The sequence below is a fragment of the Mandrillus leucophaeus genome, unplaced genomic scaffold (assembly GCF_000951045.1).
Source record: "Mandrillus leucophaeus isolate KB7577 unplaced genomic scaffold, Mleu.le_1.0 Scaffold1018, whole genome shotgun sequence".
Taxonomy (NCBI): domain Eukaryota; kingdom Metazoa; phylum Chordata; class Mammalia; order Primates; family Cercopithecidae; genus Mandrillus; species Mandrillus leucophaeus.
In genome coordinates this window covers 451,726-474,797 of record NW_012098299.1, presented here as the reverse complement: position 1 = coordinate 474,797, position 23,072 = coordinate 451,726, and the positions used below count along the sequence as shown (strand labels likewise).

General features: G+C 38.7%; 1 protein-coding gene across 1 annotated transcript in view; it reads right to left on the bottom strand.

The window, feature by feature from the left end:
• Positions 1 to 23,072, bottom strand: part of MRC1 (mannose receptor, C type 1) — a 97,271-nt gene that overhangs the window by 53,679 nt on the left and 20,520 nt on the right. The window contains exons 4-8 of the mRNA XM_011976583.1: positions 20,318 to 20,482; positions 13,204 to 13,317; positions 8,670 to 8,816; positions 4,305 to 4,490; positions 933 to 1,090 (exon numbers count right to left, since the gene is read on the bottom strand). Of these exons, the coding sequence (XP_011831973.1) occupies positions 933 to 1,090; positions 4,305 to 4,490; positions 8,670 to 8,816; positions 13,204 to 13,317; positions 20,318 to 20,482 (770 nt within the window). The remainder of the gene's footprint in view (positions 1 to 932; positions 1,091 to 4,304; positions 4,491 to 8,669; positions 8,817 to 13,203; positions 13,318 to 20,317; positions 20,483 to 23,072) is intronic.

Sequence of the window (23,072 nt, the reverse complement as noted above, 5' to 3'; positions counted from 1 at the left end):
CCATCATTTCATATGACATCTCCAAATAAACTGAAAAAAATGAACGTAGCTCCCCAAGTACAGGTTCCAGGCCTCAACTACCATAGTTCTAAGTAGGTCTGCATCTACTCAGTGTATATGTATCTCTTACATCTATATGGGGCTATGATCTCTTTTTACATATATATACACACACATACATATATATCTCTTTTTACGTCTCTTGTAATCATATATATGGCTTATAATCACTTTTTACGTGTACATACATAATCATATATATATGGCTTAATTGGTCAAATGAGAGCTTTGGTATATATATACACCATTATAATATGGCACTATATATGTGGCCATATATGTATATATATAGTGCCATAGGAACAATATGAGTATTTGTTATAGGCCAATTTCATCCTTGAACCAAAAGTTTCTGTCTGTTGCTTCAGTGATCCTCTTGAAAATTTAACTTTGGGCTGGGCGTGGTGGCTCACGCCTGTAATTCCAGCACTTTGGGAGGCTGAGGCGGGCAGATCATGAGGTCAGGAGTTTGAGACCAGCCTAGCTGATATGGTGAAACCCCGTCTCTACTAAAAATACAAAAATTAGCCGGGTGTGGTGGCACGTGACTGTAGTCCCACCTACTCGGGAGGCTGAGACAGAAGAATCACTTGAACGAGGGAGGTGGAGGTCACAGTGAGCTGAGATCATGCCACTGCACTCCAGCCTCGGTGACAGAGCGAGACTCCGTCTCAAAAAAGAAAAGAAAATTTGACTTTGCTAGACAATTGAGAGGGATTCAAGAAATCAAATCTGAGTTTTGGTTCACCTTTGATCCATACCAATTTACGTAGAATAAAAACAATCTAAACAAACATATGTAACTGAGTGGGACAGAAGGAAAACTCCCCTGTGACTTTCATTATAAATATCAGTAATTCAAGCGGCCTTACCTTGCCTTTCATCACCACACAATCTTCCTGTCTGTTGTTTTCATGGCTTGGTTCTCCACGAAGCCATTTGGTAAATGTTACAGGGGTCCCATCACTCCACTCAAAGTACATTTGAATCTTAATGTCATTTAAGCCAATCCACAATTCATCATTTGGCTCTAAACAGGAAGAAACACACAGTAGTAAATACAAGGGCTGCTTTCCAAAGGTCGGCAGGGTAAAAGGAACGGAAGGCACTGTGCTTCATCAACAGGGCTCTACTTCCGTTGATATGATCACCATCATGAAAGATAGTCCTCATGTGTATTCATCTGAGCTACATGCTGTCGACTTAGATGCCAACTACATTTTACCTTGTTAGTTTGAGGTTGTGTAGTGTACCCTTTACATTGTGAATATGACTGTATTCTTTAGCGGAAATATAGATTATATCTCCTGGCAGCTACAAAAACAAAACTGAGGTAGGTCTATTACTATGCTCTATCTTATGAAGCTGCTTTTATTGTTACAAATAATTTACCATGTCAACTGCACTCATATTATTGGAAATACAGTGGCCTATTTATATACATCTATTTGACTATGATTAAATTGATGAATGTTTTAAAATAACAAAAATTTTAAACTGCTTCTATTTTACTGACTGTTGTTATCAAGAACATTCTAGGTGCTTCCGTTAAAGATCAATCAGTGTACTGGGAGTGTAAAGTATCTATATAGTGAAAGAATTATAAACCAAGAGGTGAGACTTGCGCCTGACATTTGGTAGCTACTTCTTAGGCTGTACACACAAATGAATCTGTAATCATTTTCACCATGAAATGCCATGAAATTCCAGCAAAACTTCAATAACAAATGAGGTTAAAACCAAAACAACCAATATAGATTTAAAATGTGACCATTTTGTTTTGAAATTCCATGGACAGCATTATTGATTTTATAAGTAGGTGCCATGCTAAAAATTCCTAAATATCACAACAAAAATGGGACAACGTTAAAGTCAATGAAGGTTAAAGATGTCATGGCTAAAAAATAAACTTGTCTAAATAAAAAAAAAAGTTAAAGTGAACACAAATCAGTATCTATCTAATTCACACAACTGGGAGTCCCATCGTGAATGCTTCATGTATGATCATTTAGTGGTATAATAAAATTAGTTGCCAAAGTATTGTAAAGATGATGTTGTGGTAGAAAATGAGGAAAATATCACAATATATAAGAATCTCCCTAAGCAGTTTAGTCTCTTCCTCCTGAAAGTTGACATTCAACTTTGCTTTTGGAGAAGTCTCTGGCTGGCCTGGCGCCAGCCCTGGCAGATGTTTCCAGTGCCGTGGAGAATGAATGACATTGCCAAGATGATCCTCTTCTCCTTTCACTTGATTTGCAGATCATGATCTCTTCAGCAACAAATACAGGCTTCCAAGTGACCTCATGTACCCCTCAAAGATTTCAATTGAAGATCAAAGAAAAACTAACCTCCTAAGTCCCATAATTAGAGTATAGTATTAAGAGTTTTTTATATACATATTTCTCACTAAATTGTTCTTCCCCTATAACTCCTTCAATTTCTAAGCACAATCTTGATCCTAGAAAAATATATAAGATGTGAGTATAAAGTTGTTATGCTGATTTTCATCAATCAGTTGGGGAAGTTGTATTCATTGGTATAATCACAACTTACTTGTACAAGTCTCAAAGTATTCACTTGAAATATACTTCCATGATTAATACAAAAGGTATCATCTCAACTATCTAAAAAAAATTTCTAGGCTTTTTTTAGAGACAATAATTTTAACTCTACAACTTTACTTGTATTAATATTATTTTATTGTTTAAAATAAAACCTTATCAATAATTTTAATGAAAGGTTTTCTAATTTATTAATTCACAAGCTGAATTTCAAAGCAACTTTGGCCATCCAATTTCCTGAAATAATTATAGCAATAAAAACATCAGGTTTCTTTATTTTACTATAGTGTGTTATAGAAAGTAGAGTTAAATGTGCACTCTAGTTCTATAGCATCCTAACTAACCTGTTTTCTGCTAAATCATTTGCAAACTTTACTGGCTATGATAAGTGCCACACTAAATTTAAGTAACTGTTATTCAGACGTATCAGTTCTGATTCCATTAGTATCTTCTAGTGTGAATTTTTCAGGATAGGTAGACACAGAATACCCAAGAAATTGTTCATAGGCTGCAGCTGGGCTATTCTCATGGCCTAAGACACTCAATGGGGTCAACACAGGAGGATGGATACCATTTGACAGGTGCTAGGGGCAGGAGTGTTTCGGGGTCTTTTAAGTCTTTCTCTGGTACTACTCTGTTGTTTTCTCACCTATTTGTTAATCGCTTTTTCTTCCCCTCCCCCAGCCCCCATCAGTTTCCAAGCACTATGTGTCAGGAAGCTGTCTCCACTATCTCCACCATCCATTTCCTCTTGTTTTGCTGGGGGGAAATGAAGAGCAGCTGCAGCTATTCAGCAGCCTCATCAGTGGAAGATGAAAATGATCATCATTTAATCAACAAGCACTGCTGAGTGCCCATTATCATTATGCTGTTTCTCAAGTCGCTCGTCTTCGGGACAAGCATTCGCAACTCATTTTATTCATCTATTTTTTTTTTCTGGTTAGTACATTTTCTATGTATTTTTAATTATGCACCTAAAATTGAGACATACATTTCTTTAGAAAAAATTTTTTTAGTAGAGACAAGGTCTTACTCTGTTCCCTGGGCTGGCCTCAAACTCTTGGGCTTAAGCTATCCTCCCACCTTGGCCTCCCAAAGTGGTGGGATTATAGGCGTGAGCCACCGTACCTTGGCCAAGAAATGTATTTCTTTAAAAGGTTTAGGTTGACATCTAACCATTTCAAAACAAAAATCCTGTATTTTTCACTGTTCAACACCCTCCCAGCATCAGCTAAATTCACAAAAAGAAAGAAATCCAAAGTCTGAAATAGTCCCTTTAGAGATCTTTTTTAGGAGATAAAATATGGACCTAAAAAAAGAAGATACATACATACACACACACAGATAATTCCAAGGAATTAATCATTGTTGACAAGCCTAAGGTAGACTGCTCTGAATCCAGATAATACATTAAAAAATAATGTTTTAAAACTATCCATAAATGGACTACACATTAAAAGAAAAAAATTGAATCATCTTTCAGCGATCAGAATTCTTTCAATTATTATACAATTTTCACATTGTGGCATTTTTAGCATTTGTGATTAAATTCATATGTTGTTCATTGAATTATTAATTTACATTGATTAAATTTGATGTTTCCAATAAAATTTTCCAGAAGTGGGTAGAGAGGGGTGCTCCCAGGATTAAAGCCAAGTATATTATCACTGTCAGGCTTCTCACCATAGCCTAGCTGGGAGATAATAAAGTCAAATTCCTCGATGGTGTGGATACTTGCTAGGTCACCACCTTCCTTCCTGCATGCGGTCAGAGCATCTCTCTGGATTTTCTTCTCATCTTTGTGAATCTTGTAACAGTGGCCGGCATATGGCCACCACTGACTAGGACAGTGAGTAGGCACATCACTTTCTGGAAACAAAAAGCGGGGGTGGAAAAAAATTTTAAAATATTTGATTAAAACTATAACAATATTTTAATCATTTTATATAATACATGAAACAGCTTATAGTCATTAGGCAAATAAAGGTAATATTTAGTTTTAATTTTTGCGGCATACATATTCACAAAAGATAGACAAGCCATATACTATTTTGTTGGTTTTTAGACAAAACAAAAGAATGTACTTTTTAGTCAAATGGGATATGATCTTATCAATTTTCTTTCTTTCTTTCTTTTTTTTTTTTTTTTTTTTTTAAGAGACGAGGTCTCACTCTGTACCCCAGGCTGGAGTGCAGTGGTGTGATCATGTTCTCATTGCAGCCTCAACCTCCTGGGCTCAAGCAATCCTCTTGCCTCAGCCTCCTGAGTAGCTGCAACTACGGGGCATAAGCCACTGTACTTGGCTATGGGAAATTTCTTTTTAAAAAGTTGTACCTATAACAAAACTATACTAATATATATTAGATTATCTAAATCTTGTCAGCAAAGCTGAACTAAGCATATGTTATGCACTGTTTAAATGCTGGAGGCCTGACAGCTTTGGGGGACTAAACACATCCCCTAAAAGATTTGAATTTACTTTATTCTATGGACATTAGGGAGCCAATCACTCTTGAGAGGCAGATTACTGTTGAAGTAGGCAGCTGGAATGGTTGGGGGACAAACGGTCCCCAAGGAGCCTCCGCCACCATAGCCACACGACTCAGCCACCTATTGCCTCAGAACAGACCCACTACCATTTACTTGCTCCCCGAAACTGATACGTGCTCTTGTAACTAGGAGAGGGATTTGGAGTCAGAACTCGTAAAACCTGAATGTGTGGTGAGTTGTGTGATCTTAGGCAAGTCACATCACATGAACAGAAGTATCCATACAGGTGAAAATTTTTAAATGAGATTAATACTAACACAAATATCAAACCACCCACCCTGTGTTCTTCTGAACTAGAAAAGAATAGAGACAGTGTGCTTGTAAACCACAAACACCACACAATCATTATTTAATTAAACCAGTTGTCAACATCCTCAGGATCGCTACTAATAGCATCGAATTGTATAATCTTGATTATACACTATAAAAATTTACTTTAATAGTAATGAGCTAGGGGAAAGTGACAATAAAGACATTTGAAAGCAGAAACTCACTTTATTCATCCCTATTGCCTTGAGCCTGGCACGGGGCCTGATACATATAGATGTATTGAGTATTGAAAGAGAAAAAGAATTGAATTGAAGTTATAGCTGATATATGGCTGCTTGTTATTACTATTCTAGAGATACTATTTCAAACAGTAATTTGGCAACATGTTTTGCTTAGAGGGGGACTATATTACCAAATGAAAGTGAACTTATATATTATTTAAGCTCATATTAAATGTTTTCAAATGGCTGCCTTACTATATGTTCATTATAGGGTAACTTTCTTCACTATTCCTTTAATTCCTGAATTGGTCCTATCTTCCCTTAAAGGTGGAGAGTATCTGAAATATCATTGTTTAAGCCCAGGATTCTGTGCCCCGTAGTCATACAAGGAACTAATCAGTCATGAGGCTCAAATGGTGTACAACTGTAATAAAAATGCATATTTTTAAAAAAATTATATTCCCTCAATACAATTTAGATTCTTTGCACTTCCGGTGGTTTAAAAAAAAAAAAAAGAAGAAGAAAAAGACAAAGAAAGAAAAGTTAGCACAGCTTTGGAGCCCTCTGGTGGTTTATTTTAATTTTGCTACCCAGGAAATTGACAGTAGGATCAGCCAATGCTGAGTCCTTCAAAAACTGAACCAATGAACTTTAAAAATATTTGAAAGCATGAAAACAACTGACTTGAGTGACATGAAGGGGAGTTCCCTGGGGCAGCCACAGAAGATGGTTTGTTCCTCTAGCCACAGCTCATGTGCTCAGTGCCCACATGTGGTTAGTGCCTGTTAAGCCAGACTGTACAGCCTTAGAGACCTGAGGATTATGGATGAACGGGTTAGTGTTACAAGAATTCACAGGGTTTGAGGTTGAATTCTTGCCTAAGGATGTTGCCAATCCTGTATATTGCATAATTTGAACTCTGATACGCTTTTCCAGGTTCTAGTTTATCTGAGTTTATAGATAAAACAGAATCCTTAATCCAGGGAGTGTAGAGACGCTCAGAAACTCACGTCAAGCGGTTAGCAAGTGAAGGAGGCATCACAGAGAAATAAGAATGTACTGAGTGTTTGATGAAATGAACAAAATTTTATCTCAGGAAGAAGAGTCATGAATATTTCCATTTTACAGATGAGGATCCCAACACCGGCAGGTTAAGCAGTAAGGCCAAGTTACAGAATTCTGAGTGCTGTACCAGAGAAACTATAAAATAACTATTCTCCTCTTTGGCAACATGGAAATTCCAAGTCTTCGAAAGAGAATTGTATGAAGTCTTCCAAAAAGGAAAAAAATACACTATTCCTCCTAGAGGAGGAATAGTAGAGGTAAAATGCAAAAATGATGGGCTTTCCCTGAAGATACCCACTGTCATTATGGAGAACCTGTAAAGCATAATCAAACCTAACATCCATGACCCTCATCTATATCTATTTAAGATCTTGGCCAAATCTACATTAATTAAAATCGCAAATACATCTCCTCCCTAATCCAACAAGTCCACTTCCAGGCATTACCACGTGCATGAAATGATGTGCATACAATGTATACAGTTATTCACTTCAGGACTGTTTGTATTAATAAAAGATTGGAAGTAAATTAAATTAAAAATCCATTAACAGGAGACTGGTCAAAAAAATATATGTGCTGTCTCTGCAATATCTTTTGGACAGCCATGAAAATACACATAGAAGCTATTTATATTCTATATGGAATGATGTCCAAAATTGTTATTAAGTGGAAAACTTAGGGTAAAAACTATTACAGTATATTGCCATTTGTATGAAACAAAAATCATTATAAATGTATATGTTTATATAGTCACAGAATAACTAAGGATACACACCCAGAAACAATCACTCTCCAGGAAGGTAAATCGGGTGTTACAGGTAAGAGGTAGGGAAAACCTTATTATTTATCATGTTGTACCTTTTGAATCTCTAGCTATGTCAAGCATATTTTAAAATACATGAAATTGTTTTCAAAGCCAATGAGAAAAAAAAATCAAGAATGTCACATTGTCAGGTTCCTCCAGCAGAAAAACAGAAATAAATTAAACCACTTAAAGCATTAGTTATCCCTCCAAAAACAGGTAATAATAAAAATATGTAGTTTGTCTTTCATCAATTTGAAGAAATAATTCTTGCCTTAGTAGTTTATTCTCCTATAAAATTGTAAGGGACAGCACAACTGACTTTTTTTTTCTTGAAGTCTAGCCGACATTTAAAATTCAGTTACAGGCCAGACACGATGGCTCATGGCTGTAATCCCAGCACTTTGGGAGGCTGAGGTGGGTAGATCACCCGAGGTCAGGAGTTCGAGACCAGCCTGGCCAACACAGTGAAACACTGTCTCTGCCAAAAATACAAAAATTAGCTGGGCATGATGGCACACATCTGTAATCCCAACTACTTGGCAGGCTGAGGCAGGAGAATCACTTGAACCCAGGAGGCGAAGGTTGCAGTGAGCTGAGATCGCGCCATTGTACTCCAGCCTGGGTGACAGAATGAGACTCTGTCTCAATAAATAAATAAAATTCAGTTACAACTTTTTAGATATTTTATTCTAGTCTATGAAAACTTCCGTATAAGATGCTACACTGCATAGCATGGAAGCCCAAAGAGAGCCGTAAGGACCTAATATAAATATCCCGTCCAAATATTGACTTTCTCGCTTGGATTCTGGTTTTGCCAAGTGTGCAAGGTTTCTGTATCCTCTGAATATCTTTTTCCTCAACGACAGCATGTGAATAATGACACCTACCTCAGAACACTGCTTGTGAAGATAACGTTTTTATTTAGGTCAGAGGGTCTCCACAATGCCCAGACACCGCCGCACACTCAGGAAATGTTAGCAACCAGCACACAGAAATATTGCAGTAATATCATTCAGTTTACCCCGTCGACTATCCATAAAACCTCTGGAGGCATTCCAACAGTTACACCTAAGCTGTAATGGTACTTATCTTTCAATTCTAATAGTTTGGGCACTTCAGACCCCATAGACCACTTACCTGAGGGAATAACAAAAGAATTCAAAGTAGTGTTGCCCTTTTTGCAAATATAGCCTAGTTTCTGAACACATTCCAGATTTTCCCATTTAGCATTTTTTCCAGGATTTAGTGACACACAGCTTTTTCCAGGTTCAGCTGATGGACTTCCTTTGAGGAAAAGGAAAAGTTAAAGTGGACTATTATAGCTATTCCCAGCAGAGAGCATCCCTCCCACGTGTCCTCATGTCTTCATCCTGGAGATTCAATGGACCCCCATTCTGTCTTTTGCTACACATTCACAAAAAAATATTTACTGACTGCAGAGCAAAAGACAAGGTGGGTGTCTATTGTTTTCTTATTGTTGGATCACTCCAATACTTAGAAGGTTGATAAAGCAAATATACTTCTTTGAAACAACCTTTTTCCCCATTATCAACTAATAAAGTTACACCTTAAAACTTGAACAGTTGTCACAATGGATTACATTATCAAAGAGAGGTACCTAATGGAAAGAATGCATGATTATGCAGCCATTAAAAAAAACTGAAATCATCATGTCCTTTGCAGCAACATGGATGCAATTAGAGGCCATTATCCTAAGTGAATTAACACAGAACAGAAAGCCAAATAGCCATGTTCTCACTTCTAACTAGGAGCTAAATATTGAGTTCTCATGGACACAAAGATGGCAACAACAGAAACTGGGGACTATGAGATGGGGGAGGAATGGAGGGTAACAAAGTTTGGAAAACGAACTACTGGGTACTATGTTCTCTACCTGGGTGATGGGATGGATCATTTATATTCCAAACCTCAGCAACATGCAATTTACCTAGGTATGTAACAACCGTGTACATGTATCCCTGAATCTGAAAGTAGAAATTATTAAAAAGAAAGAATACATGATGTTCCAAACCAACCATGTTAAACATTATTAGGGCCGGGCACGGTGGCTCACGCCTGTAATCCCAGCACTTTGGGAGGCCAAGGCGGGTGGATCAACTGAGGTCAGGAATTTGAGATCAGCCTGGCCAACATTGTGAAACCCCATCTCTACTAAAAATACAAAAAAATCAACCAGGGAGGTGGCAGGTACCTGTAATCCCAGCTACTTGGGAGGCTGAGGCAGGAGAGTTGCTTGAACCTGGGAGGCAGAGGTTGCAGTGAGTGGAGATCACACTACTGCACTCCAGCCTGGGTGACAGAGTGAGACTCTGTCTCAAAAATAAAAATATAAAATAAATGGTGGAGAAAAAGCTAATGAGAGAGCTAGAAGGGCAACATGCTGTGCTCCCAGAACTAAAACTCTCTCACTATCTTCAACTCAGCCTATTGAAGAATACTTTCAGCAGCTATGCCTTATCCATTTCTTAGTGGAAACTGACTAAAGAACCTGATAAAGTCAGTGTTGCTAGTGGTATGAATACAGGCATTGATATATTTCACATGTGTTTTGCTATTCTAATATATGATTTAAAAACCAGTATTCCCCAAACTAGCTTCACCGTCCACCTGAAGACAGTGTGAATGAGCCACATTCTGCTCCACAAAGTCTGGAGCAGGTAATAATCTAAATAAAGGGGTTTTTTTTAAAAAAGGTTTGGTGGTAATGGTTAGTAATAAGCATAAAGTAACCATAAATAATGGTTGGTAATAAGCATAAAGTTATCCTTTTTTTTTTTTTTTTTTTGAGACGGAGTCTCGCTCTGTCATTCAGGCTGGAGTGCAGTGGCACGATCTCGGCTCACTGCAACCTCCTCCTCCCACGTTCAAGCAGTTCTCTGCCTCAGTCTCCCGAGTAGCTGGGATTACAGGCACCTGCCACCACACCTGGCTAATTTTTGTATTTTTAGTAGAGATGGGGTTTCACCATCTTGACCAGGCTGGTCTTGAATTCCTGACCTCATGATCCACCTGCCTTGGCCTCCCAAAGTGCTGGGATTACAGGTGTGAGCCACCACGCCCAGCCAAAGTTATTTTAAAGTTAGTAATAAGCATAAAGTTATCATAAAGTTAGTAATAAGCATAAAGATATCTTAAATACTTGTTGATACAGTAACTAAAATAACAGGATAACTGAACTAACAGATAAGGTATCAGCACTAAAAGGAAACTTTCAAGAAAAAAATACATTTTCTAGCTATTAGTTATTAATGTGTTAATTAGAAAATCATGTTACACATTTATTTATCAATACCTCTCTCAACTTTGAGACATTAATTAGTGGTTTTAATGTTTACCATAGTTATTATATATTTGAATTCATGCTTACACATCATTTATGCAAAATATTCTCACTTCAAAAGGGAATATATTTTAATCGATTCATTACTTGGTAATTATTCAATTGAATGCTTGACTGAACAATTTATATGAAACCGGTTTTTAATTTCCACAAGATCTCTAATTTTCACTGGAAGAAACTCTCATACCATTTCGCAAAGCAATTTAATCTTGCGCCTACTTCTTAGGAATTGAGGTTTAATTTAAAAAAGCATTTACTTCCCTTTCTTAATCATATTCCACTTTCATTCTTTACTTCACCCAAAGTTAACTCAGAAATGTTCTCCCTGAACTTGTAGGATCCAAGTGGTTAAATATCATAATCATCACCCCTGATTGAATAAATTAAATGACTGCCTACTGTGCATAAAAATTTAGCAACACAGAAAAGAATACATTCTAGTCCCCTAATAAATTTTATTGTCTAATAAATCAGATTGAGCGCAACCAGTACTCTCTAATTGCGTCTGGCTGAATGGGTAGACAGACACCTAAAATCTTCACCCACAGAAAAATGATATTTTATATGTATTCTCTTGCCGTAAGTCTTCCCATATTCCAGAAATTTTGACTTCCCGCATTCCAGAAAAAAATAGAACTGATTATTAGCTCAAGACTTTTGTGACAGCACTGTAACCATCGTTTGTTGAAGTAATGCTTTGAAACTGGAATTTCATAGTAAAATATAATTTATTTAAACCAAAATATGTTCTCTAAAAATTTTCTCTCATGTTTTAGCATCTATTTGAAATGTTGTTTTATTGCAGTTTTTCTTCTTGTAATACAATAAACCAAATACAGAAAATGGAGAGTTTGGCCAGGTGCAGTGGCTCACGCCTGTAATCCCAGCACTCTGGGAGGCTGAGGCAGGCCACATCACCTGAGTTCAGAAGTTCCAGACTAGCCTGGCCAATGTGGGGAAATCCCATCTCTACAAAAAATTTTTAAAAAAATAGCCAGGCATGGTGGTGCATGCTTGTAATCCCAGCTACTTGGGAGGCTGAGGCACGAGAATCATTTGAGCCAGGAAGGCTGAGGTTGCAGTGAGCCGAGACTGCGCCACTGCACTCCAGCCTGGGCAACAGAGTGAGACCTTGTCTCAAAAAAAAAAAAAGGAGAGTTTAATTTTCTAAGCCAAATACAAAAATCACTCAATGGCTTTAGAAAAGAAGTCTGACTGTCTGAAGAATGCCGTATTATAATAGTATGGCCCATAGGAGAATTGATAAGTAAAGATGTGACCAATATGATACTTCCGTCCTTTCCCACACCCATGGCAGACATCACTAATCATTAATTGCACTCTTTCCTTAAAAAAAAAAAAAAAAAAAATGGCACTGGGGTGGGATTGAGGGGTGGGGATTGGATTCATACCCAATAGAAGGCCTCAAGTGGCTACTAACACTAGTTGGTACTGGTGAATGAGATAAAAACTTTATATCTTTTTTTTGTTTTCTCTAAATAGTTGCTCAATATGTAAACTTATTTTATATTCTGTTACTTTTATGTCATGACAATGTGGAAACAATTAGCTCACAGCATTTTCTATCCTCTAAAAAATGAGAAAGTTGTTGTAGGTTTTACCATCCCCAACTGGTTTTCTGTAAACTACAAACCGTCAAGAAACCGCTAATGAATTTTTATGCTAATATGGAATATCATAAGCTGTGACTGAGATACTATTTTTAATCCAGTGCTACTAAATCAAAAACAGGAAAGGGGGCTGTTAATGTAGATGTTAAAATCATTGTCACAAGGACAGCAAAATTGCAAATAGCTCATGACTCAAGGTACAGTCATAAAAAATTCTCCAACCCAAAATAATTTCAATCCACTTGTCCAACTTTACAAAGAGATGTTGGCCAATCCTCTCAAGGATGGTGACAAAGTCCATGCAACAGCAAGTACATAGTAACAACGCAGCTAGCATATTTAGGAAGTCATGTTTAAGAGTAGCTACAACATCTGCTTTTGAATGTAATACCCAACAAATCAGGGATACACTGAGAATTGAAATTTTAAACAGAGACCTTTATTGATTTGTGTGAGAATCCTGGCAGACAAACCCCTATCCCAGGAAGCTGGTATATAACCTTAAGGTTTAGTATATGGAAATCTAGCTGGTAGATTTCAAAGCAAGGTGAAATGAACTGTATTTGATGAAGTCTAACAATTCTTCTCTTTGAGATCAATAGGTGAGATAATACAGGTCTTCAAGGCATCTAGATGACTTAAATTTGGATTAATTCAGCACAGACAGGCTTAACCCTACCTGGTAACCAGTTCAAATATCGGAACGGACTGCGGTCACTCCACTGCCAACCGCTGTTGAAGCTCAGACTGTTAAGTCCAATCCAGAGTCCTGAGGTCAAGGAACTGGTTAATCCTATATTTTTAAAGAAAGCAAAACAAACAAATAAGAAACTGCCATTCAGAAAACAGTTGAAATTAAATTCAGATTAAGTGTTTGACTCAAAATGTAATTGAGGGAAGTCACAATAATCATGCCTACCATGTCTCCTTCGATTCTCCTGACAATCTAAGGCAAGTAAAATTATCTTCATTGATAGGTGGGGAAACTGAGGCAGAGGGAGCATAGGTAACCTGGAAAGATTTTTAAGGTTCCAACCCAGATCCAGTGAGGCTTCAAACCCTATCATCTTAACTATTATCTACTTTCTCAAGGATAGTGTCAAAGATAGTGTTGTGTGAATATGACTAAGTATTACCTCAACTGCGTATTTCAAAACTTATTTTAAGAATTTTATTTTATGATTTTTTAAAGTCAGTTTCTCTTCTTCATTAAAATGATGATTAAATACTAATCACTAAGGGCTTATGCTAACACCAAGGATGCTTTGCTTAAGCAGTTAAGAAATCAAAATTACAATTACAATGTTTCAAATTCTGTACTAGGACTGATGTGGAAGTCATAAAACTACAAACAACAGGGACCTCATTTCTTCAACAGGAAACACTCTAACCTATTATTACCACTATAATTTTTTTTTTCTTTTTTTTTTTTTTTGAGACAGAGTCTCACACTGTCACCCAGGCTGGAGTTCAGTGGCACAATCTCCACTCACTGCAACCTCCGCCTCTCGGGTTCAAGTGATTCTCCTGCCTCAGCCTCCCTAGTAGCTGGGATTACAGGTGACGGCCACCATGCCCAGCTAATTTATTTTTGTATTTTTAGTAGAGATGGGATTTCACTATGTTGGTCAGGCTGGTCTCAAACTCCTGACCTCAGGTGATCCGCCCACCTCTGACTCCCAATGTGCTGGGATTAGAGGCGTGAGCCACCGTACCCAGCCACTTCTATCTTTTTTAAACCATCAATGATAATTCTCTGTTCTGAGTTATTTTAATTGATTAAAAGCAATTAATTAAAACAATAACTATCCTTTGGCTTTTAAAAACATTTTTTAAATTTATTTTTATTTTTTAGAGATGGAGTCTCACTATGGTGCTCAGGTTGCTCTCAAACTCCTGGGTCCAAGCGATCCCCCTACCTCAGTCTCCTAAGCAGCTGAGACTACGGGTTGCACAACACTGTACTCAACAACCTTTAAAAGAAATTCTTTAAAATAATTTTCACAAATTATTTAAAGTTGTACTAACTTGAATAATAATTATCTCTCTACTTGCAGAGATGTATTCTACAGGACATGCTCCTAAAAGTAGCATTTTCATACTAGCTATTCCCAAAACCAGTAACTCTGGGATTTTAAAAAACTTAGTTAAGAAAATAAGTGTATTTAAGTTTTAAAAATTGTAAATAATTTGCTGATTAAAGAATTGAAGTCAGTTTTGTCTGAGATTACGTAACTAAATTACTATGTTTGGCATAAGAAATGATAATAGGTCTTTAAGAGAAATATCTTTTGACATTTTTTACCAGCTCTAAGTACTTATAAACTTGTCTTGAAAAATTGAATTAGTTAATACTTTTTAAAACAAGGCCTGACATACGGTATGTGCCCAATAAATGTTAAGTTACTACTGTTATTATTACCATTATTATTATTATCAATAGCTTCATATTGAATTAAGGTTGGCAAAAGGTGTGACTTCGAAACAAAATTCAAACCTTGGATTAAAATATATCTCTTAAAGCAGATGAGTGTTGTCCACAAATAATTTTCTCTAATATGCTTTTGTAATTTTATAAAAGAACAGACCAAAATATTTTAGTATTGCCTCAAAAAGCAACAATTCCACGTGCTAAATTTTTGTTGTTTGTTTTGTTTTTTTCCCAGACACCAACTCAAACCAGAAATTTCTTTGTACAGTTAGGGTCTTGCTATAGTGCCCAGGCTGGTCTTGAACTCCTGAACTCAAACAATCCTCCCATCTCAGCCTCCCAAAGCACTGGGATTACAGGCCTAAGCCACCGCGTCCAGCCTCACATGCTCAAGGCATAAGTTTTCTGCATACGTTGTCTGAACTTGTTAATTGTCTGAAATGGTTATATACCAACTTTGAACTTAGATGTGATAGAAGAGACACAAAAGTCCAATATTACACTGGTATTTTTATTTTCGTGTTTTGTTTTTTTTTTTCTTCTTCTTAGTGAGGTCCAATGTGTTTTTCAGGCAGTACCAAAGGAAACTGGTAAAAACAATCGGGAAACGAGTCAAATTTCACTTCCTATATCTTATTTCAGTTCTGTAAATCCTCATCCTGCACATAAGGAGTCATAAATCTGATTCAGGACTCAGGGACTCCATAGAGTGTCCCAACATTTTTCAGGGTAGAAACAGAAGGGAAGACGATAAAACAGCTGTGGGTAGTGCACAAACGTGTTGCCAGGCAGAAACATTTCACCCAGCAGATAATATGAAATCAGATCACCACCAATCTGGAATACATTTACTGGAGCCAGGAAATGTTGACAAAATTAAGGGTTCTCATCAGTGCTTTGGGAACCAGCCGATCCCCAGGTGTTCTGTGCGTGAGACACAGGCAGAGTGAAATGAAAGATGGCTGAATTCCAGTTCAGCTATTTTCTAAACAGTAGGCATTAAGCAAGTTCCCTAACTTCTCCCTCCTAGTCTGTTATCTCATCTATACTGTGGGGCTAATAGTATTCATTCATGAAGTTGCTGTAGGCTTTAGAACTAAAGCCCAGAATCTACTACATGGTAGCTCTTCAGTAATGGCAGGCAATTTAATCACAGAGTCATCAAACCAGGTTCTACATTTTTAAACAATGACCCTGACGCTGGCCGAGCGTGGTGGCTCACACCCGTAATCCCAGCACTTTGGTAGGCGGAGGCTGGCGGATCAGCTGAGCTCGGGAGTTCAAAACCATCCTGGGCAACATGGTGAAACCGCGTCTTTACTAAAATACAAAACATTAGCTGGGTGTGGTGGCACGTGCCTGTAGCCTCAGCTACTCAGGAGGCTGAGGCACAAGAATTACTTAAGCCCCGGTGCCACTGCAGTCCAGCCTGGCGACAGAGTGAGACTCCGTCTCAAAAAAAAAAAAAAAAAAAAAATACTGACTTTTCAAAACCCTCATATAAAAGAAAACTTATTTAAAAGTGTAAATATTTTGTAGGTTGTTTTTTCATTTTAATGGCATATTTTCCAAAAGAGAGTGGATCGCAATCACACACTCACACCACTATTTTCTATTCTTCCCCAATATATCTCAATCAATGCTGAGTGTCATCCCTTTCTTTCAAATAAACAGTGGGGAGAGAACATCGTTTCCTTATTTTTTAAATTCCCTGTCAGATTTTTTCTTGTTCTAATGCCTGATATTTTTTACTTAAAGAAAGGCAGGAAGTACTACAAATCTCATTAGAGATGCCATTCTTATCCAGATGCCAGTGAAAATTTGCTGACTGAAATTCCGGAGGCTTGGATAAGATTCAAGTCAGTATCTGAGGTGAACCCAGCCTCTGAATCTCCTGGGGCTTGTTTGCTGTCCTGATGGACACAAGAATAGCCCTTGCTGATTAGGGAAGCATTTCCTGCAGCCAGAGTCCGATAGCAGAGTCCGGAGACCAGGAAATGAGTCTGTGCCTGGGCAAAGCCGCTGTCGGCTCAGATCCTTCGTTCCTTCTGTGTAGCTGGTGGAGAGAGCACAAAGTAACCTGTGCTCTGTCCCCGGGCTTCCAAGAGATAACACACCCCATAAACAAATTCAAACACAAAACCAGAAGCACACCAACTGAAACCATTTCACCTCTGCATCTCTGATATATATTTTTTCTTTTCTTTTTTTTCTTTTTTCTTTTCTTATTTTTATTTATTTATTTTTTTGAGATGAGTTTCACTCTTGTTGCCCAGGCTGGAGTGCAATGGTGCGATCTCGACTCACTGCAGCCTCCACCTCCCGGGTTCAAGCCATTCTCCTGCCCCAGCTTCCCAAGTAGCTGGGATTACAGGAGCCTGACACCACGCCTGGCTAATTTTTTGTATTTTCAGTAGAGACAAGATATCACCATATTGGCCAGGCGAGTCTCAAACTCCTACCTCAGGTGATCCACCCACCTTGGCCTCCCAAAGTGCTGTGAATAGAAGCGTGAGCCACTGTGCCCAGACCACCTCTGACACATTTTCTCTCGTGCCTGCAGGTCTGCCCAAATAACCCCAGGACTGCCTCGAATCATCTTTTCTTTTCCTTCATCATCTACATAAATTTACTTTTGTCTCTTCTGTACTTTCTCCTCTTCCTCTTTATTTTTGTGCATGGTTGTAAATATGAATCACTCCAAGCCTTTGTGTTCCACTATTAGAACGGTCCTTAAGGCCAATGCAAAACAGGATAATTGAGTAGACAGAGGAAGAACCCTATCTCTAAGATCATGAATGCACAGTGGCGTCATACTGCTTTCTATCCTCAGTCTCCTTAACAATAACTTACAGGAGAGAGGTGTTCTGGTTGGTGACGGGTGTCATCTGAAAATAGCTGGACAAAGGTAGGTGCTAAGAAACGAGGCCAGGTAGGGAGTATGCTCTTGCCCTTACATGGGTTCACACACATTAACTCCTTTAACAGACAAGGTCACCAAGGCACAGGTGCCTCAGGAAATGCCCACGAGCTCCCCCAGTTTCACAGAGCTAGGACCTAGGCAGTCTGGCTCCAGGATCTTTGCTCTTAGCCCCTCTGCTCCGCTGCCTGGTGTTGGCACCTGGACGCAGCAGGAACCCACACAGTGTTTTACCAGATACGGTCTTTCAACCAGTTGCCTCGGAATCACCCGGGAGTTTGATAAAAGGCAGATTCTTGTGCCCTGAGTCACGCCTACTGATCTAGAATCTTCGGGGTCTTGGCCCAGGCATCATCACTTTAACAGAATTCTAAGGTGATGAATAAGCCACTTCCCACAGAAGAACCACTGCATTTACTGTCTTCTTGCCATGAACTGTCTAGTTTTCCAAACAGGAGATTGAATTTCTAAGTATTTTTATTTTGCTGCACGTGTCAGTCAGCAAACGTTCAGCGAGACTCTTCCTTGGAAGGCTCTGTGTGAATCTCCTTGTGGGGAGAGGGAACATAGATATTCACAAGACATTCCCCGTTTTCAGCTATTTCCCCCTCTGACACAATCTCCACATGGCCTTCAGTTTGCTTTCCATGCAGGACTTGTTGTAATTGGTACCTATTCATTTGTTTGTTTTCTTGTTTACATCTGTTTTTTCCCATTGGACTTGAAGCTGCATGTGGACAAGACAGGGTCAGCTTTGATGTCCCCAGGACCTAGCACAAAGCCTGGCACATGGGTACCAGGTATCTTGGGAATGAGTGAATGAATGAGTAAATAAATCATAACAAATTAATGTATTTATAGTGTTGTCGAGGAAGCAGGACATATGTGTGAGTAACTATTATATTAATAAAAGTGGTAATAAGCAAATAAGAGAAATGCAGATGGAAACAGAATTGCATTTCAACTGTATACAATTGTGAGAATTCCAGCCAAAAGAAACGACATGGGAAAAGATATGAGGGTGAGAATGGATGAGGAAAAACAAGGAACCCAAGACTTCTCTTTTGTCGGGACTGCAAAATGCAAGATGTTCGGGAAATGGCAACCTTGAATGTCAGGCAAAACGTATTTTGTTAATTATTTGATAGGAAATGAGAAACCACAGGGATTTTTTGAACATGGCAGTCATAGGAGCAGAGATAGGGTAATATTAATCTAGCCGTGTCCAGAGAAACCAAGGGAGGAGATTTTGGGGGCAAGAAATCAGGGATGCTTTTGCTCCCACACTAATTTCTGGTCCTAATCTGTTTCCCCAAGTGTATATTTTAGAACCTAAAACAGATACTCTCTTCTCAAGCAAACTTTAGCTCTTTTAGTCTTCACACTCTAATAAGAACAGATGTTTTAAAAACAAACACATTGGCCCGGTGCAGTGGCTCACACCTGTAATCCCAGCACTTTGGTAGGCCGAAGCAAGTGGATCACCTGAGGCCAGGAGTTCACGAACAGCCGGGCCAACATGGAGACACCTGGTCTCTACTAAAAATACAAAACTTAGCAGGGCGTGGTGGCAGGCGCCTGTAATCCCAGCTACTTGGGAGGCTGAGGCAGGAGAATCACCTGAACCCAGGAGGTGGAGGTTACAGTGAGCTGAGATCGCGCCATTGCACTCCAGCCTGGGCTACAAGAGGGAAACTCCATCTCAAAACAAAACAAAACACAACACAACAACAACCAAACCAAACACACTGTGGAAAGAGTATCAATAAAAACTGAAAACTGGTAGAGCCTGGGGGTTCAAGGGACGGGAGGCAAAAAGAACTCAGGGTTTCAGGGTTTCAAAGCAGCCTTTGACTTGTCCCTGCCAGTGGTAGCGCTGTTTTAATTGATCATTTTGACCTCTATGAGGCTAATGAAAGACTTGTGGCTTCAGGTTAGACCTGGATGATGGATACTTGACCAAGAGGCTTCAGGTTAGACCTGGATGATGGATACTTGACCAAGAGGCTTCAGGTTAGACCTGGATGATGGATATTGACCAAGAGGCTACAGGTTAGACCTGGATGATGGATACTTGACCAAGAGGCTTCAGGTTAGACCTGGATGATGGATACTTGACCAAGATTGTTCCACTGCCTTGCGTCGACATCATTAATCAACTGTGGCATATTTTACTCTGATTCTAGATTAGCCCTCAGAATCCCTCTTAGCACTGGCTCTAGAGACTCTTACAACCAACAGTTGACTCAGGAGATGAGAGCTATTTGCCATTCCTGGTGTCCTTTTCAGAGTACAGATTTGCATAACATCTGCATAAACTGCTTAAGAACTGCTTCTGTCATATAACATCTATAAACACTTGTGCTGTTGACTTGTAAGTTAAATTATATAAAAATAAAGCACTCTTGATTTTACTTGCGACTTTTCTTTTCATGTCATTACCTGTCAGGTATGTTTGCTCATGTATCTCTGTGATGCTCAGGAGCTCAGCGTTTTGCTGTTGGCAGCTTTTCCTTGCCTGGTGCCACATTAAAGCGGATTTGGAATTTATCTGGTAGGAAATGCTGGTCAGCGGGTCTTTATTCCATAAGCTTTCACTGCCCTCAACTGTGAAAGAAATCAGATGGAATTTGATGCATTATGCATGGAAAACACTTTCAGTGAATAGCATTATTTAAACCAGCCTAGGAGTATTTTTGCCTGAAGCACTTTCTTTCTTTCCTTTCTTTTTTTCCCCTGCTTCTACTTCTTTTTCTTTTTCTATTTTTTGAGACAGAGTCTTGCTCTGTTATCCAGGCTGGAGGGCAGTGCTGTGATTTTGGCTCACTGTACCCTCCAACTCCTGGGGTTAAACAATCCTCCCACCTCAGTTTACCGAGTAGCTGGGACTCCAGGCATGCACCACCATACCTGGCTAATTTTTTAAATTTTTGCAGAAATGAGGTCTTGCTATGTTGCCCAGGCTAGTCTGAAACTCCAGTTCTCAAGCCATTCTCCTGCCTCAGTTTCCTAACGTGCTGGGATTACAAATGTGAGCTACCATGCTCGGACTGTTTTACTTGTTTTTAAGGTGGCTTTGAGATTTTCTTTACTCCTGAAATGAAGTAGGAGGTGGGGGATGAGGTTTCAAAGGATCAACTACATCCAGTCTCTTCCCCCTTCCTAAAGAAAGAAAGGTAGGCACCATCTCCCTTTCAGGATCAGTTGCGTTGGGAAGTGAGACAAATGGAAAGACAATAGACCTTGGACACTACAAAAGGTGGGAGGGTGAGGATTGAAAAATTATCTGTTGGGTACAGCATTCACAGTTCAGGTGATGGGTACACTAAAAAACCAGACTTTGCCATGATGCAATATATGCATGCAAGACATCTGCACATACACCCCCTAAATATATAAAAATAAAAATAAAACTTTTTTTGTTTGTTTGTCTGTTTATTTGTTTGAGACGGAGTCTCGCTCTGTTGACCAGGCTGGAGTGCAGTGGCGTGATCTCGGCTCACTGCAAGCTCCGCCTCCCAGGTTCACGCCATTCTCCTGCCTCAGCCTCCCCAGCAGCTAGGAATACAGGCGCCCGCCGCCACGCCTGGCTAATTCTTACATTTTTAGTAGAGACAGGTTTCACCGTGTTAGCCAGGATGGTCTCGATCTCCTGACCTTGTGATCCACTCACCTCGGCCTCCCAAAGTGAATAAAACTTGTTTTAAAAGAACAGACACCAGCCCAAATTCCTTGATCTAGCAAAGTAAGGCAGGGAAAGCAAAGAAAATAAACGTACATCTTCTTGGCAGGTAGATATTTTGCCTTTGCCTGCACATTTTAGTTTGGTCTTTCTGGAAGCATAAGGTTGTCAGCAGGGAAGGTAACAGACTCCTGCAGACAGACTGGCCTGGGCCTGCACCTGAGGTCCTATAGCTCACTGGAGACTTGACTTCAGATAAATTATTAACTTTTGGAGTCTCGTTTTCTCATTGCTAGAATATATTTAATACAGGTGGAGCTCTTAGCAATAGCAAACGTTGCTTGTAACTTTTTCATTCCACAGAGTAAAAAAATCACAAGCTGATTTCTTCCTTTGCTATGTTATGATTCCTAATAAATTCCATAAACCTGATTGTACTCTATAAGCAGCCAATAATATATAGATAAATATTATTGATAGTCTTTCACATATATGATGTTTGTGAAGCCAGTAAACAAATGAAAGGTTTTTGCATGCTTCGTATAGTGCATATTTCTTTTTTCTTTTTAATAATATAAAATTCTGCTTACAAGCCATGTGAAGTAATAATCTTTTCATTTATTTGTAAGGAGAAAAGGAAGTATTATATAACTTCTCTGAAAATGTTCTGAGAAATACTCAATTTGCTAAGAAATTAGGCAATTTTCCATAAGCACATAGCCTACACTCTTGTAAGTCTTAACTGTATATAATTGCCCTTTATATCTGATGAGGAAGTGATCATAGACCTTTTTGTAATATGCAAACCACACACCATGATATGAAACTTGTGGTCCCATGACATATCGAAGAGGAAGAAAACATATCAAAATTTGATTCAGGCAACAGCATAGAAATTTTTAAGATGCTTTAACTACAAAATCATCATATGTTTACATAAAAATAAATTTGAATCAGTAATACTAAATTTATAATGATCTGAGCTCTTGCTAGTTTCATGTCTATGTCAGTGAGACCATTCAAATGAGATTAATTTGGAGTATATTTGAAGATAGAGATGTTTTAAGCAACTCGTTTTAGACACGTGGAGGAAGGTTTTGTTTATAATATGGTAGAAAATGCCCGGCGCCCTGGCTCATAATTGCAATCCCAGCACTTTCGGAGTCTGAGGTGGGTGGATCTCGAGATCAGGAGTTCCAGATCAGCCTGACCAACATGGTGAAATTCCGTCTCTACTAAAAATACAAAAAAAAAAAAAAAAAAATTAGCCAGATGTGGTACAAAAAAAATTAGCCAGGTGTGGCGGTACACACCTGTAATTCCAGCTACTCAGGAGGCTGAGGCAGGAGAATCGCTGGAACCCGGGAGGCAGAGGTTGCAGTGAGCCGAGATCATACCACTGTACTCCAGCCTGAGTGACAGAGCAAGACTCCGTCTACAAATATATATATACACACACACACACACACACACACAAAAAATATATATATAGAAATATAGAAAATATATATATAT